Source organism: Muntiacus reevesi, chromosome 10 (genome assembly GCF_963930625.1).
Source record: "Muntiacus reevesi chromosome 10, mMunRee1.1, whole genome shotgun sequence".
NCBI lineage: Eukaryota > Metazoa > Chordata > Mammalia > Artiodactyla > Cervidae > Muntiacus > Muntiacus reevesi.
In genome coordinates, this window is record NC_089258.1 from 6,533,165 (window position 1) to 6,547,494 (window position 14,330).

Genomic DNA, 14,330 nt, shown 5'->3' on the forward strand with positions numbered 1-14,330 from the left:
TTTCATTTGGCCTTCTCAATAAAGGGATGGTATTATTATCTCAATCGGGAAGATAAATAAAATGGAGGCTTAGAGAGCTTAAGTGACCAGTCTAACGTTACATAGCTATTTTGCGGTGGAGCTAGAATTAGAACCCAAAATTGTCCAGGGCTTTTCCCTGCCAGACTGTGTGCGCAGCCTCTTGGTCAGGGTCAGAGGGAGAAAAATGTTTCTCCCTGACAGAGTCCCCTTCCCGGAGGTGATGGAAAGAGCAGACTGGACTCACTGTGTAATCTGCAGGTGACCTAACTAGAGCACCTGCGTGGCAAGCTCTGAACCCGGCAGAGGAGAGGATGTAGAGGAGTGATGATTCAAGAAGACAGATTCCGCCCTCCAGACATTCAACAGCAACACCCTGCCTTTACCTCCAGGCAGTCCTGGAGATCATGACTTCTAACAGTGCCTCTCGCCCATCCAAACCTCTTAGAAAGAGCCGGCACGAAGCATGTTTGTGCAACACTAATTATCTAGAAGAACACTAGCAGGAGGCCTTCCCCGTGTAATACAGTATTTCCTACCACGGGGCTAATTAGCTTTAATTTGGAGTATTTAGCTAGCTCTTGTTGACAGCCCTGTTGCTACTAAGCCTCTGCTTGGATTTGCCCGGCATCCAGCCAGATGAGTCATTTTAGGAAGCATGTGTGGGTGCAAGTTATCAAGGTCTGTACCTGGTAAGCAACGAGGTCTCGCTGCCTCACTGTTTGACAGAGTATTTGTGTGTGTTAGTCGCTCAAGTCGTGTCCTACTCTTTGCAGTTCATGGACTGTAGCCCACTAGGCTCCTCTGTCCATGGGATTCTCCAATCAAGAATACCAGAGTGGGCAGCCATTCCCTTCTCCAGGGGACCTCTCTGACCCATGGATCGCACCTGGGTCTCCAGCATTGCAGGCAAATCCCTGAGCCACTAGGGAAGCCCTTGACAGAGTATAGGCTCTGAACACCCCAGGTTGTGACTGACCATTGAACTTGTTAATTTTAAGTCGCTTAGAGCCATAAGACTTGTTCTTCCACATCCCTTTAAAAATGAGAGGTGACCCATAGATCTTCTGGGTGCTGAGATCCATCCTTTTTTTTTTTTTTTTTTGATGTGGACCATTTTTAAAGTCTTTTTTGAATGTTACAATATCATGTCTGTTTCATGTTTTTGGCCACGAGGCATATGGGAGCTTAGCTTTCCAATTCAGGAATTGAACCCGTACCCCGCCCTGCATTGGAAGGTGAAGTCCCAACCACTGGACCACCAGTGACATCCCATGAGATCAGTCATTGTTAGGCAACTAAACTCAGCATATGCATCTCAGGATGTCTTTGCCGCTTGCAGTCTTGTTGGGAAAGTGCAATAAAGAACCAGACAGTGAATGAGGGATCTTCTAAATGCCAACATAATGCTGAGTAGTGGGCTAGATGCTTCTGTTCCTTTTCTTTCTTGTGATCCTAGCATCATTTCTGTAAAGTGGGCTGTGTCCCCTTAGAGGTGAGGCCGCTGAGTCTCAGAGAAGTGTGAGGAATTGGTCCAAAGTCATACAGCCGGCAAATGGCAGACCTGGGATGTGGACCCCGGGGCGGATGGCACCATGGCCAGGGTTGTCTCCATGACTGTAGGAGGGCATGAGAGGAGCTTGTCAGAGTGTAGACAGTTAACTGTGGGGGACATGGAAGAGCTGGGACTTGACTCAGTCCTCAAGGATAACCCTCCTGAAGGTCCTTTCAGAGCAGACAGAATTCTTTCCCATGTGATGCTTCTTGGGTTGTCATCTCTACATGAGCCTTGCGAAGGAGGCAGGTGAAGAAACCGAAGGTCTGAGGCAAGATTAAAACTCCTCGATTTCAAACAGATCTAAGGTGCCACCAATTTTAAGATAGTCTGTTTGGGTATTGCTATGAAAGAAAGCATGTCCAAAAAAGGAGTCTAACAGGATACTGCTCTAAAATTAAATGCTGTGTTGCCAAAGGCCAGCTTGTGCTGAGCACGGGATACATGAGAGCTAGATCTGCCAGGTACTGAAGGGGTGGCAAAGAAGCTTGCCTTTCTTGATACTGGCTTTTGGTGCAGAGAGGGCAAAACTGGCTGCTTAGAGAATCTGAACTGAAAGCTGGGGCTTATGCAAGCTGTGTCCAGCAGTGGTCCAGAAAAAACCTGGGGGTGAGATTTTCCTGTAACATGTTACAGGTTTGGGAATCCCCCAGGCCAGTGGGAAAAGCTGACTCCAATCCCCTGGAAGGGCCCAGTTTAGCCTAGGCTGACATTGACTGGTCAGCTCCTCCTGCTGTGAGATACAGGCTCATTCCAGGGACCAGTGTCTTAGAACCGATGACGGGCTTGGGGGCACACACTGTGGTCCTTGGAATCCATGTGCAGAGTCGCCTTCCTTCCCCCAGGTGCCTCTTCCTCTTATTCCTCCAGGAGCTTTCAGGTTACTCCTTGGAGTCTCAGAGCAGGGCTGTTTCGTTGCTGTTTGCAGGCAGCCCCACGGGTCCCGTGTGAGCTGATGAGCCAGCCTGGGGCTCCCCATGCCCACCAGCTCCTGCACTAAGGGCGATGTTGCCCTGAATGGCAGTGCATCAGCTCTGTTCACAGACTGACTCTTCAGCGCTGATCACCTGGTCCAAATCACCCCAGAAGCCCAGCTGCTTTTTGTGGATGGAAACTGTTGTTAGTTGCTTAGTCGTGCCCCACTCTTTGCAGCCCCATAGATTGTGGCCTGCCAGGCTCCTCTGTCCATGGGATTTCCCAGGCAAGAATACTGGAGTGGGTTGCCATGGAGCTGCCTGCTAATTCTCCAGGTCCAGGCAGCTGTACCTGTGAGCAGGGCAGGCGTCTGGAATCTGGAGGAGCAGTGGGTGAGCTGAGGCTGTGGGGTGGGGCTGTAACACGTGGAGCTTTTACTGTTATTGCAGCAACAAACTCACTCAGACAGAGACCCCACATGTTTTCCAAGAGGGCACACAGATATATCCCCCCTTTCACCATGAAAGGCTTGAAACCAAAAGGATGGCTGCCTTGTTGGGAAATTAAACCTCAAGCGTTTTATCGACGGCCTGTCTCTGGAGTTACCACAGTCCTTTCATTTAGCAGCTTCAGTTTAACCACATCGCTAACTGATTGGAAAACCAAGCGAACCAGTGGGAAAACCGACTCGTGGATGGCTCATTTCAAGATTAAATTTAGAACTTGGTCAGAGAAGGCTTCTTGGGGTTTTAACCTGATTGGAGCCCGAGTTAGTGAGAGCAAAGTCACCGCTTATACGAGGAATCATTTTCTTATATTCGTGTGGCATTTACAAACCCTTCTGCTTTTCTGTATAAATTTTCTCTTCCGTGATCTTTACCCCTACATTTTTATGTGTGTGTGTGTGTGCTGAAATTCAGACAAAATTTAGACCTAGTGGTCATTCAGGAGAGGGACCCCATCTCTGGGCTTTTCTTTCTTCTGAGTGATGGCTGGGCAGTGGGTACTGCCAGGCTGATGAGATTTTGTCAGGATGGAGGGCGAATTCTGAAGTTTATTGTGTTCCCTCCCTTTTAGTCTCTTGAGTACAACATCTTCGAAGGCATGGAGTGCCGTGGCTCCCCACTGGTGGTCATCAGCCAGGGGAAGATTGTCCTGGAGGATGGCACCCTTCATGTCACCGAAGGCTCTGGACGCTACATCCCCCGGAAGCCCTTCCCTGACTTCGTTTACAAGCGTATCAAGGCAAGGAGCAGGGTGAGTACCTCCTATCTTAGGAGTAGTTTCTCTCCTGGATAAAGTTCAGTTCCATTAACACGGAGCACTCTGAGTCAAACTACTGAGGTCAGTATGGAAGATTTAGGGAGAAGGAAAACATGGTCTTTTTATTCCTGGAATTCAGAATGCCAGTGCAGGAGTCAGGCATGTCTGCAGCCAGCCAGAGTGATGTGAGACTGCGGCGTGGGCTGTGATGAGGCTTCGAGGAGGGGACTGCTGCTGCAGTTATAAGAGAAAGTAACATGGGGAGAGGGCATTTTGAGTTGGGTCTTGAAGGTTAAGTAGAAGTTGTACAAGTCAAAGAAGGGAAACAGGGGAATTAGGTAGAGAGACAGTTATGAGCATAGAAAATGTAGAGTGTATTTAGGACATGCTGAATACTCTCCAGCACCAGTGCTTGAGGACCGTGAGGCAGGGAATGGGTGGAACTGTCAGGGAATTAAAGGGAAAGTAAGATTGGAAGCCCTGGGGCCAGATCTTGAACATGTGACCAGACCCTCTTCACAACATGTTTGGGAATTCCTCCGAAGTTTAGGCTCAAGTGCCTTGGGAGAAAATGGGAAGAACTGTTCATCAGTTATTTTTTTTTTTTTTTTTAAATATTTATTTATGTATTTGACTTCATTTGGTCTTAGTTGTGGGATCTAGTTCCCTGTGTGTGTGTGTGTTAAATTGCTCAGTTGTGTCTGACTGTTTGCAACCACATGGACTGTAGCCTACCAGGGTACATGGAATTCTCCAGGCAAGAGTACTGGAGTGGGTAGCCCTTCCCTTCTCCAGGGGATCTTCCAGACCCAGAGATTGAACCCGGGTCTCCTGCATTGCAGGCAGATTCTTTACCAACCGAGCCACCGGGGAAGCCCCTCATCAGTTTTTATGGGACCCACGTTAAGGGAGCTTTGCACGGGAGCTGAGGTGCTGGTATCTGTCCCTGCCATGCTCTGTAGAGAGCCCTTCTCCCCCAAATCTCACAGGGCCATCCTGGCACCTCTTACTTCCCCATCAGGCAGGCAGTTGCCAGGTAGCTATCCTCTGTGAATGTGACCTGAGTTGAGGGGTTCTTTTGTTCTGCAGCTGGCGGAGCTGAGAGGGGTTCCCCGCGGTCTGTACGACGGACCTGTGTGCGAGGTGTCCGTGACACCCAAGACGGTCACTCCGGCCTCCTCGGCTAAGACGTCTCCGGCCAAGCAGCAGGCCCCACCTGTCCGGAACCTGCACCAGTCTGGATTCAGCTTGTCCGGTATGGTTATGGCTGGGTCAGAACTTGCTTCTGCAGGGCCTTGTTCCATGTTGCTGGTGGGGCGGGCATCACTCTTGTAGAAGAAGAAGAAGTGGAAATGAATGATAGACCCATTCTCCCAAAGATGTAATTCACTAGAGATGTAATTCACAGCAGATGGTGGGTTGGCTTTCAGAATCTTGACACGAGTCTATATCACATATGATGTTCTGATGGCTACACTATATCCAGGACAGTGTTTTTGTTGTTTTGTCAGTAAGTCACGTCCCACTCTTTGTGACCCCATGGACTAGTCCGCCAGGCTCCTCTGTCCGTGGGATTTTTTAAGCAAGAATACTGAAGTGGGTTGTCATTTCCTTCTCCGGGGGATCGTCCTGACCCAGGGATTGAACCCACGTCTCCTGCATTGTCAGGCGGGTTCTTTACCACTGAGCAGGATAATAGAGGACATTTTTTCAATGTATTATGTCCATCATGAAAAAGGATATTGTGTTATTTTAGGACTCTCCTCTCCCTCACAAATGCAGTAAATTGGAGTGGTTCAGCTTGTGGAGTCTAGAGTTTAAGCAGCTTAACTCGCAAGCGGTGCTTTGGTTTTCATGTGTAGAATGGGTGTAACGGTGGTAATTATCTCTTGGGATTGTTGTGAAGATTAGGTGACTTAATATGCATATAAAATGCTTAGAATTGAGTCCTTTGATAATTGTTAGCTATTAGTCTGGATAAAATATGTGATGTCAGGAAAGGTGAGAGGAAAAGAGTCCAGTTTTAGAGCTTCTCTACTTGAACTTCTTTCCAATCCTTCATTTGGCCAGTGGTTAGAAATCTTCTATTTTTCTAGCTCCCTGAGTCACAGATATGTACCCGGATCTCTATGATGGGTCAAGGAAACAGTGAATCAGAAATATATATTTTTTTGTCAGATATACTGGGTTTTAGAAAGGTGCCATATACAGATTATCCATTTGCAAAGAATTTAAAACTAATGAGCATGAGTTTTTCCATAACGTAATCCATGTTACTCATGTTGCATGATACTATCTGTGCTGTCTTTCAGCAGGCCATTCAAACGTAAAGATCAGGTGGGATGGGGAAGGAGGTGGGAGGGAGGCTCACGAGAAAGGGGGCATGGGTATACCTATCGCTGATTCATGTTGATGTTTGGCAGAAACCAGCCCAATATTGTAGAGCAATTATGCTTCAATGGAAAATAAATAAATTTAATTATTACAAAAACAAAAAACCCCCCAAAACATAAAGACCATCATGACTCCTACCTTTTTCTAAAAATATATATTGAGGTATAGTCAACTTACAACTTTATGTTTAATTTCTGCCGTACAGTAAGATGACTCAGTTATGCATCTTCTTTTTCGTATTCTTTTCCATTATGCTTTATCATAGGATATTGAATATATTCCCTCTGCTATATGTATGAAACTTAAACAGACTCGCAGACATAGAGGACACGCTTGTGGTTGCCAAGCAGGAGGGAAGGGCCGGGAGTTTGGGGTTAGCAGATGCAAAGTGTTACACATAGGATGGATAAGCAACAGGGTCCTATTCTATAGCACAGGGAACTATATTAACTATATATTAACTGTATTCTATATTAAGTATGATGAGTCCTATCTGTGATTACCTAGAAGATGAATAGTGTTAGGGGGACAGAGCGTACCTTTGGAAAAGCCACACTTAATTGACCTACTGAGAATAGGGACAGGGTGTAGTCTGAATCTCTCAAAAGCCTGAAATGTGGTGTTTGTTTATGTATAGTTTTACTTTTCAGGCAGTGGATCCAACTAGTTTCTCCAAGGACGACTTTATACCATCTGTGATTCTTAGGCCACTTGAGGCCATCCTTTTTTTTATAGCTTATCCTCTTGGTGAGGTTTTAGAAGGACAATGAATGGGCCTATCAGGTTTTCTCCTAAGCTATGTTGTTTCATTACAAAATGGAAAATAGAGTCACAGATGTGGGAAAACAAGCTTCTGGTTCCCCAGGGGGAAAGGTGGGGAGGGATAAGTTGGAAAATTGGGATTAACATAGACACACCGCCGTATATAAATTAGATAACTAGTAAGGACCTACTGTTTAGCACAGGGAACGCTACTCAATATTCTGTAGTGACCTATATAGGAAAAGAATCTTAAAAAGAATGGATATATGTTAACTGAATCACTGTGGTGTACACTTGAAACTAACACAGCATTGTAAATCAACTCTATTTCAACAAAAATGTATTTTTTAGAAAAGAGCCACGTTAATTGGGTTTAAAGCAGGGACCTGGGTAACTGTCTTGACCCTCTCTCTCCTCTCCAGGTGCCCAGATTGATGACAACATCCCCCGCCGCACCACCCAGCGCATCGTGGCGCCCCCTGGTGGCCGTGCTAACATCACCAGCCTGGGCTAGAGCTCAGGGCTGCCGCCAGCGGGGGATGGGACACCTGAGGACTTTCTGAGACTTCCTTCCTTCCTTCCTTCTTTCCTTCCTTTTTTTTTTTTTTTTTTTTTTTTTTTTTAGGAGCCTGTGATAGTTACTGTGGGGCAGCCAGTTCCTGGGGCTCCCTCTCGAGCCCCCACACTCCGTCCCTCACCCGGAGTCACCTATTTTGCTCACCCACCTCCCTACACATCTAGGAATATCACACCCTGAGTCCACCAAGCCCGTACACAGAACCGCATCCAACACTCAGACATGCGAAACAAAGCAGATCACAGTGAGGGTGTTTCTCATCTCCAACCCGTGTTGTATTTGTCATCATCTTCCTGGTCATCAGGGGAGGGGAAGATAAAGTGAATTGCCCAGAGCTGCCGTTTTTCTTTTTAAAGTTTTAGCACAGTTTTCTTTCTGGGGCTTAGGGTGGGGTGGGTAGGGGAGGGGGGAGATTTTTTTTTAATACAAAATTGGAAAGCCTAATTCATTATTACTACAAGGGGTTTGAACTGGACATCCTAATGATGCAATTGTGTAACCATCAAGCTGAATCAGGGTGGTGGGCAGACTCACCATGTCCCTCCTGAGAGGCTGCACAGCATCCACACCGCCATTCCATCGTCTTCTGGGTCAACTGTTAATAAAGGAAAGGTTTTCTTTCTGGCCTAGATTTTTGCTGCAGATGAAATCTTTTGAGGATTCCCTTCTCTCTTTACCTCTTTTTTGCTCACGCTGTCTCCCTCTTGCTTTGTCATTCATGGATACGTTCACATGTCTGCTCTTTCTTTGTGTTTCCTCCAGCCCTCGTCTCTGTTTTTGTTTTTTTTTCCTCCCATGATCTTTGCCAATGACCAGGTCTGCCGTTGTACTGTGGTCCTAAGAACCTGCCTGGAAAGATGTGAGCTTTGTCATCGCGGCCATTGTAAGATGCTGTCCTAGTCTGTATAAGACCAGTGCTACACACTCACATCCCCAGGATGTGCCTTGAGTTTGAGATGATCCCCATACGCAGGGAAGGGCCGAGTTACCTACACTGTCACACGTGGGCCCAGAATAGACCTCAAACGGTGCTGAGATGCTGGAGAAGTCTGAGACTCTAGGACCTGAGAGGTTTTCCCCTGTGCAGTGCTAACTGGGCTAAAGACACAATCAGATCTGTCAGTCGAGCCCCCGTAACTGTGAGCCAACCAGTCTCCAGCCAGCCACCAGCGAAGAGGTGCTGAGCTGATGGAGTCTGGCCCTGAGGGCTGTTGTTTTCCATCTAAGTATCTTTGGGGGGCACCAGATCACACTGGGCTTCTCACTTTGGGAAAAAAAACCTTTTTTTTTTGTCCAGTTATTTAGAAAGACATCATGCAATATACGGAGGTCTCCTAAACTCAGAAAGTCCATGGGAAGTTTGGCTTAAAGACCATTTTAGGGAACTCACTTGGTGGTCCAGTTTTGGGACTTTGCCTTTCAACGTGGGTGGTGTGGGTTCGATCCCTGGTCAGGGAGCTGGAATCCCACATGGCTCGGGGCCATAGAAGCAAAACATAAACAGAGGCAATATTGTGGCAAATTCAATGAAGAGTTTAAAAAAAAAAAAAGACCATTTTAATTTGCAAGAGGAAAAAATCTGTTTTGTGAGTCAGAGTTGTGGTGGGGGAAAAAAACTTGTAAATTTGATGTGTGGCCTCTTAAAGCCCACAGGCGACCTTGCGTCCACACCCTACCCTGTCCTGATCTCAGACACCCTTTCTGCTTTCTACTAGCTGCCATGTGCCTATTCCTGTCTTTGTTGAGCTGTGTTGCATCTTCCAAACGTGTTTACAGGTCCTCCTAAGCCACGTTACGTTTGCAGGCTTTTATAAAACCAAATCTGCTTTCATAAAGCGTAACATCAAAAAATAGGTCATCCCATCACGACACTTGTCTCTCCACACGTTTTGCCTTTGGGGTTATGGTTGGGGTTTCTTTCTTTTTGTTGGTGTTGTTGTTTATTTGTTATTTTAAAAGGAAATTGCACTTTTAAAGAATCATTGGTTAACTTAATATATTTGCTTTTTTATTTTTTTCTCACCTGCACTGCGAGGGAAATTGAACCAGTCAGAAAAAAAAAAAAAGATTTTTGTTTCAATTCTAAGAAACACTTGCAGCTCTCTTCTCTTCACTTGAGTCTTCCTGTTTTTCCATGATGCTCATCTTGGTTCTTTCGATTGTTTCCTTGAGACAACTTAAAACCTGAAGATTTCTGCAGGCTGTGTAAGCATGTTTTCCTGTTGGCTTGCTTTGTGTGTCTGTTAAATGAATGTCATGTGTAAATGCTAAAATAAATCGACAGTGTCTCAGAACTGAGTAACTGCAGTGACTTGATGCTCTCAACCATGTAGGATTTAATCATAGATGGATTTTAACCCTTGGAATTGTGATTGTGACCCACGAGTGGAGGAACTTTCAGTGCTAAAGCTCATTACATGTGTAGCCAGGAGAGTACCTTTTTTTTTTTGTAACCACTGTCTCAATGGCAAAATAATTATGGTAAAAAAAAAAACAGCAAAACAAGTCTCGTGTTTATTATTCCTTAAGAACTCTGTGTTATATTACCATGGAACGCCTAATAAAGCAAAATGTGGTTGTTTCAGGGTGTGTCTTGTGTTGAGATGTTCAAGGGGGCAGGCTGCTTGACCCGGGCCTCCTTCAAAACTTCCCTCCCCGGAACTTTCTGGATGTCTTCAGCCTCGTTTTGATGACTGCTAATTCAGGAGTTTTCACTGTGTGTTTCTGGTAATCTTGTCCAGGCCACTGAGGTTTAATTCTGAACAGAGCCCTGAGTCTCAGAAATTCACGGACTCCACCCTAAGCCAGGCCAAGGGAGCCTCCCGGATCGAGCTGTAAACACAAGTTGGGAAGTGGAAATTGGTGGGACCACGTGGGTTAGTGTGGTGACCCCTTGGGCTCTCTGCATCCTTAGAGCTTGTTCACCCTTGAAAATCCTTAACCCACAGAAGGGTACAGAAGATGAGAGACTGAGATATGTGGGCCTGCATCAAAAGCTCAGTCAAGGAGCTCATCGGAGGGACTTCCTGGCAGTCCAGTGGTTAAGACACAGCGCTCTCACTGGGGACGGCCTGGATTCAGTCCCTGGTTGGGGAACTAAGATCGCAGAAGCCAGAGATGTGAAGCAGGTTCCTTTACCCCCGGTAGGGAGGTGCAAGAACGCACATCTGGAGGGGCTGGTGAGCCGTGCCCACTCCCACCTACCGGATGCTGAGTCCTCACAGTTAGCTTATTAACTAGCACTGATACTACTGATTCATTGGTTTGCAAAATACTGAATGAAGCGGGTATGTGAGTGGGGCTCCCCTGGGCCCACTGTATGGTTGGTGAACCCTTTTTCTCTTCTATCCAGCCCTGCCCAAACAGGAGAGGAGATGATTTACAAAAATCACACACACTCTGCCAAGCTTGTATAAACAGGGTGTTTGAGTAAAGGGAAATTAAGAGCAGGAAAAATGAGATAAGGTCTGCGTTTGGTTGGTACAGCACAGTGCCATGAGGTTGTAAATTTGTGAGGGAACACTGAATGTTCTAGCAACAAATAGAGCAAAAAAGGAAACATGGCCAGAAGATCATATAACATAGTGACCCAAAGAGAAGTAAGTCCTTCCAAAGGAATACAGATTCCTGGTGCTCAGCCCCACGGGCAAGTCCTGAGTCCAAGGACTGCGGTGTTGCGTGTCTGGGCTGGCTGTCATCCCGCCATCAATGCCGCCTGATGGCAGAGCAGCAACATCCAGGGGAAACTGAACCGATCCTGGAGAGGGCAGAAGTGTTCACCTGACATGTATGAGACCTTAGACAAGCCTTGATAGGGAGACCCCAGGCCCGCAGCCCACCTCCCTCTAACCCCACCTTGGCTCCAGCCCCCGTAAAGTGCTCAGGCCTGCTTGCCCATGTGTCCAAGTTCCACCCAGCCTGTAGCAAACTACCATGCCAAGGGCCGTCCACACCCACCGTGAGGTCTGCCCTCTGACGGAGAGGTCCGCCCTCTAATGGAGAGGTCCGTGGAGACGCTGGGGAGAGGCTTGTGTCCATTTGAAGAAGGGACTGAAAGTGGGTAGCTAGATAGTGGGTCCTCAAAAGAGGGGCGTGCCATGGGTGCCATGTGGCTGAACAACGGGACGAGGTGCATAACTCTGGTGGTGTGATTTAATCCAAAGACAGATGTTAGAGCATCTAGAAAAAGCACATGGAATGCATGTCCTTCAGGAAATATTTTTGTGTGGAGTTGGTATGTGTTGAAGGTTATATTATCTGTAAATTTCTGTAGTACCCATGTCCAGTAAGAAAAGGCAGATCCCCCAAACTGTTATAAATCCAATATTGAACAAACAAACAAACGAGAGGGAAATGGCCTGACCTCCTTCAGTGATGATGGTAAGCTTCATCTCAGGATCTGGGGGTCCCAGGGACCCTGGATGGCACCCAAGCGTGGATGCCCCGGGGAAGAAGGGGCAGGATGGGAGGATTGCCTGTCTGGCTATTCACGGGTCTCCGGGGTCCATCCCTCCTCAGGGGAGATCGGATGAGCGGCGGACTTCACCCTGACCTTAACATTGTTTTCCAGTCCCTCAGTCGTGTCTGACTCTTTGTGGCCCCATGGACTGCAACACGCCAGGCTTCCCTGTCCTTCATTATCTCCCAGAGTTTGCTCGGACTCATGTCCATCAATTCAGTGATGCCATCCAACCATTCATCCTCTGTCACCTCCTTCTCCTGCCTTCAATCTTTCACAGCATCAGCGTCTTTTCTAATGAGTCGGCTCTTCACATCTGGAGGCCAAAGTATTGAAGCTGCAGCTTCAGCATCAGTCCTTTCAATGAACATTCAGGATTGATTTCCTTTAGGTTGAGCTTACATGTCTAATGGTTGTTCCTGTCACTCTAGAGGTTTGCTGTTTCCATCCCTCAAAGATTCAGGAGGCCTCTGGGGACCCAGTAAGCCTGGTAAATGAGGTCAGTTCACTGTGACGTAGCACTCCATCAGCTGGAGATACACACCCTTCATCTTTTCCTGTGCATTTAAGTGTGAGGTGAGAAAGCATGGAATGTAGTCAAAGACCACTTTGTCTCTTAAGAGAACAGGGAGGAGGTGGGCTGGCCACCTGCTGGGATGCTCTGGGGAGGGGGCGGTCCTGCTTAGGTGTAGGGAGATGGGCTCCCAGCTTTATATTCCCTGCTCTCCTTTTAAAGTTTATTTATTTATTGGTTGTGCTGAGTCTTCGTTGCTGTACGCGGGCTTTCTCCTATTGCAGCACACAGCCTCAGTTGCCCTGTGGCATGTGGAATCTTCCCAGACCAGGGATTAAACTCATGTCCCCTCCATTGGCAGGTGGATTGTTAACCACTGAACCACCAAGGACGTCCCCACTCTCTTTTTGATGACATACACCTTCAGTCTCGTGACTTGGTTGTCTTTCAGCTGTTAGCCTCCCCCTAGCACCCTACTCATGCTCCATGGTGGGTATTTTATCTCTCCCACTAGTTCCCTCAATGTTTTATTAAAAAAATATTTATTTATTTGCGTCTTAGTTGCAGCCTGTGGAATCTAGTTCCCTGACCAGGGATGGACCCCAAGCTCCCTGCATTGGGAGCGCGGAGTCTTAGCCACTGGACCATCAAGGAAGTCCCTCCCTCGACATCCTTGAGTGCATGTCCTCCAATTGTTCTGATCTGAAGCAATCCCAGCTCTGGATCCCCAGCTACAGCAGCCTTGCCTGCCAGCAGCCGTCTGCACTACTGTCTTGATCCAGAGTAACAACTCCAAAGAACAGACACAACCCATCAAGATGAAGGACTTCCTGCTGATTGCTTAGTTCTTCCCTGGCAATCCACACCATGTGACAGATCACGAGAAATGCAAATTCCTGACCCATTCCTAACTGCTTGGCCTCCCTCCTGGCTTGAGTTCTGGGAAACCTATGTGCTACTGTGCAACGCAGGGCTGTTGACCTGAAACAGACTGCCCGATATTTCTCTAGCAAACATAGATTTATTCGGGATCAACTGAGAATTGCCATTCAGGGTTTGCAACTAACTTCATTTTTTTTGGGGGGAAATCCACTGTCCCAGCACAATGTTAATTATGTTTGTCTGGTATCATGGGAGGTGTCAGAGGCCAGAGGGTTATAACTTCCTAATGACCTCAGTGTCCGACTCTTTGTGACCCCATTAACTGCAGCTCACCAGGCTCCTCTGTCCATGGGATTCTCTAGGCAAGAATACTGGAGTGGGTTGCCATTTCCTCTCCAGGGGATCTTCCTGACTGAGGGATGGAGCCCAGGTCTCCTGCGTCGCAGGCAGATCAAACATTAGCAGTACTCTTATCAGAGTATAGCTGCTTTCCAATGCTGTGTTAGATTCTGCCGCACAACAAAGTGAACCAGCCACGTGTATTCCAATACCCCCTCCCTCCTGAGCCTCTCTTTGCCCTTCGCCTCCCCATCTCAGCCTTCTAGGTCATCACGGGGTCTGCAACCAGGGCAAGCCATGTGCAAGTTCTGGCAGGGCAAGGAAGGAGAACAATTCTTTTTTTTTTTTAATCGAGGAGAAGGAAATTGGGAAGCTCAAGTAAACAACGAGTCCATGGCTTTCGTTGGCTGAGCCTTTGCCAGGAGAGAAGTCTTCCTTCTTCCTGTTGGCTCTGTGATTATCTCAGGGCATGAGAGCGCCCCCTTCTGGTGGTCTAGCTGTGTATAATTGAGGTTTCAGTTACTTTTTCACAGGACCATGGAAAGCTAGTTCACTGTACCTCATCTTCCCACATGTTGTCCTTCTGAACTTCTATCCTTGACCAAGTCTCCCACTCCCAAACTCTCTCTCTATATATATGCTTCATGATCAA

The 14,330-nt window shown here is 47.2% G+C and overlaps 1 protein-coding gene across 2 annotated transcripts in view; it reads left to right on the forward strand.

Annotated features, from left to right (window-relative positions):
- Positions 1 to 10,068, forward strand: part of DPYSL2 (dihydropyrimidinase like 2) — a 119,127-nt gene extending 109,059 nt beyond the window's left edge. For both annotated transcript variants that reach the window (XM_065946688.1, XM_065946689.1), the window contains exons 12-14: positions 3,566 to 3,745; positions 4,841 to 5,006; positions 7,330 to 10,068. In XM_065946688.1, the coding sequence (XP_065802760.1) occupies positions 3,566 to 3,745; positions 4,841 to 5,006; positions 7,330 to 7,421 (438 nt within the window). In that variant the 3' untranslated portion in view covers positions 7,422 to 10,068. The remainder of the gene's footprint in view (positions 1 to 3,565; positions 3,746 to 4,840; positions 5,007 to 7,329) is intronic.
- Positions 10,069 to 14,330: the final 4,262 nt, after the last annotated feature.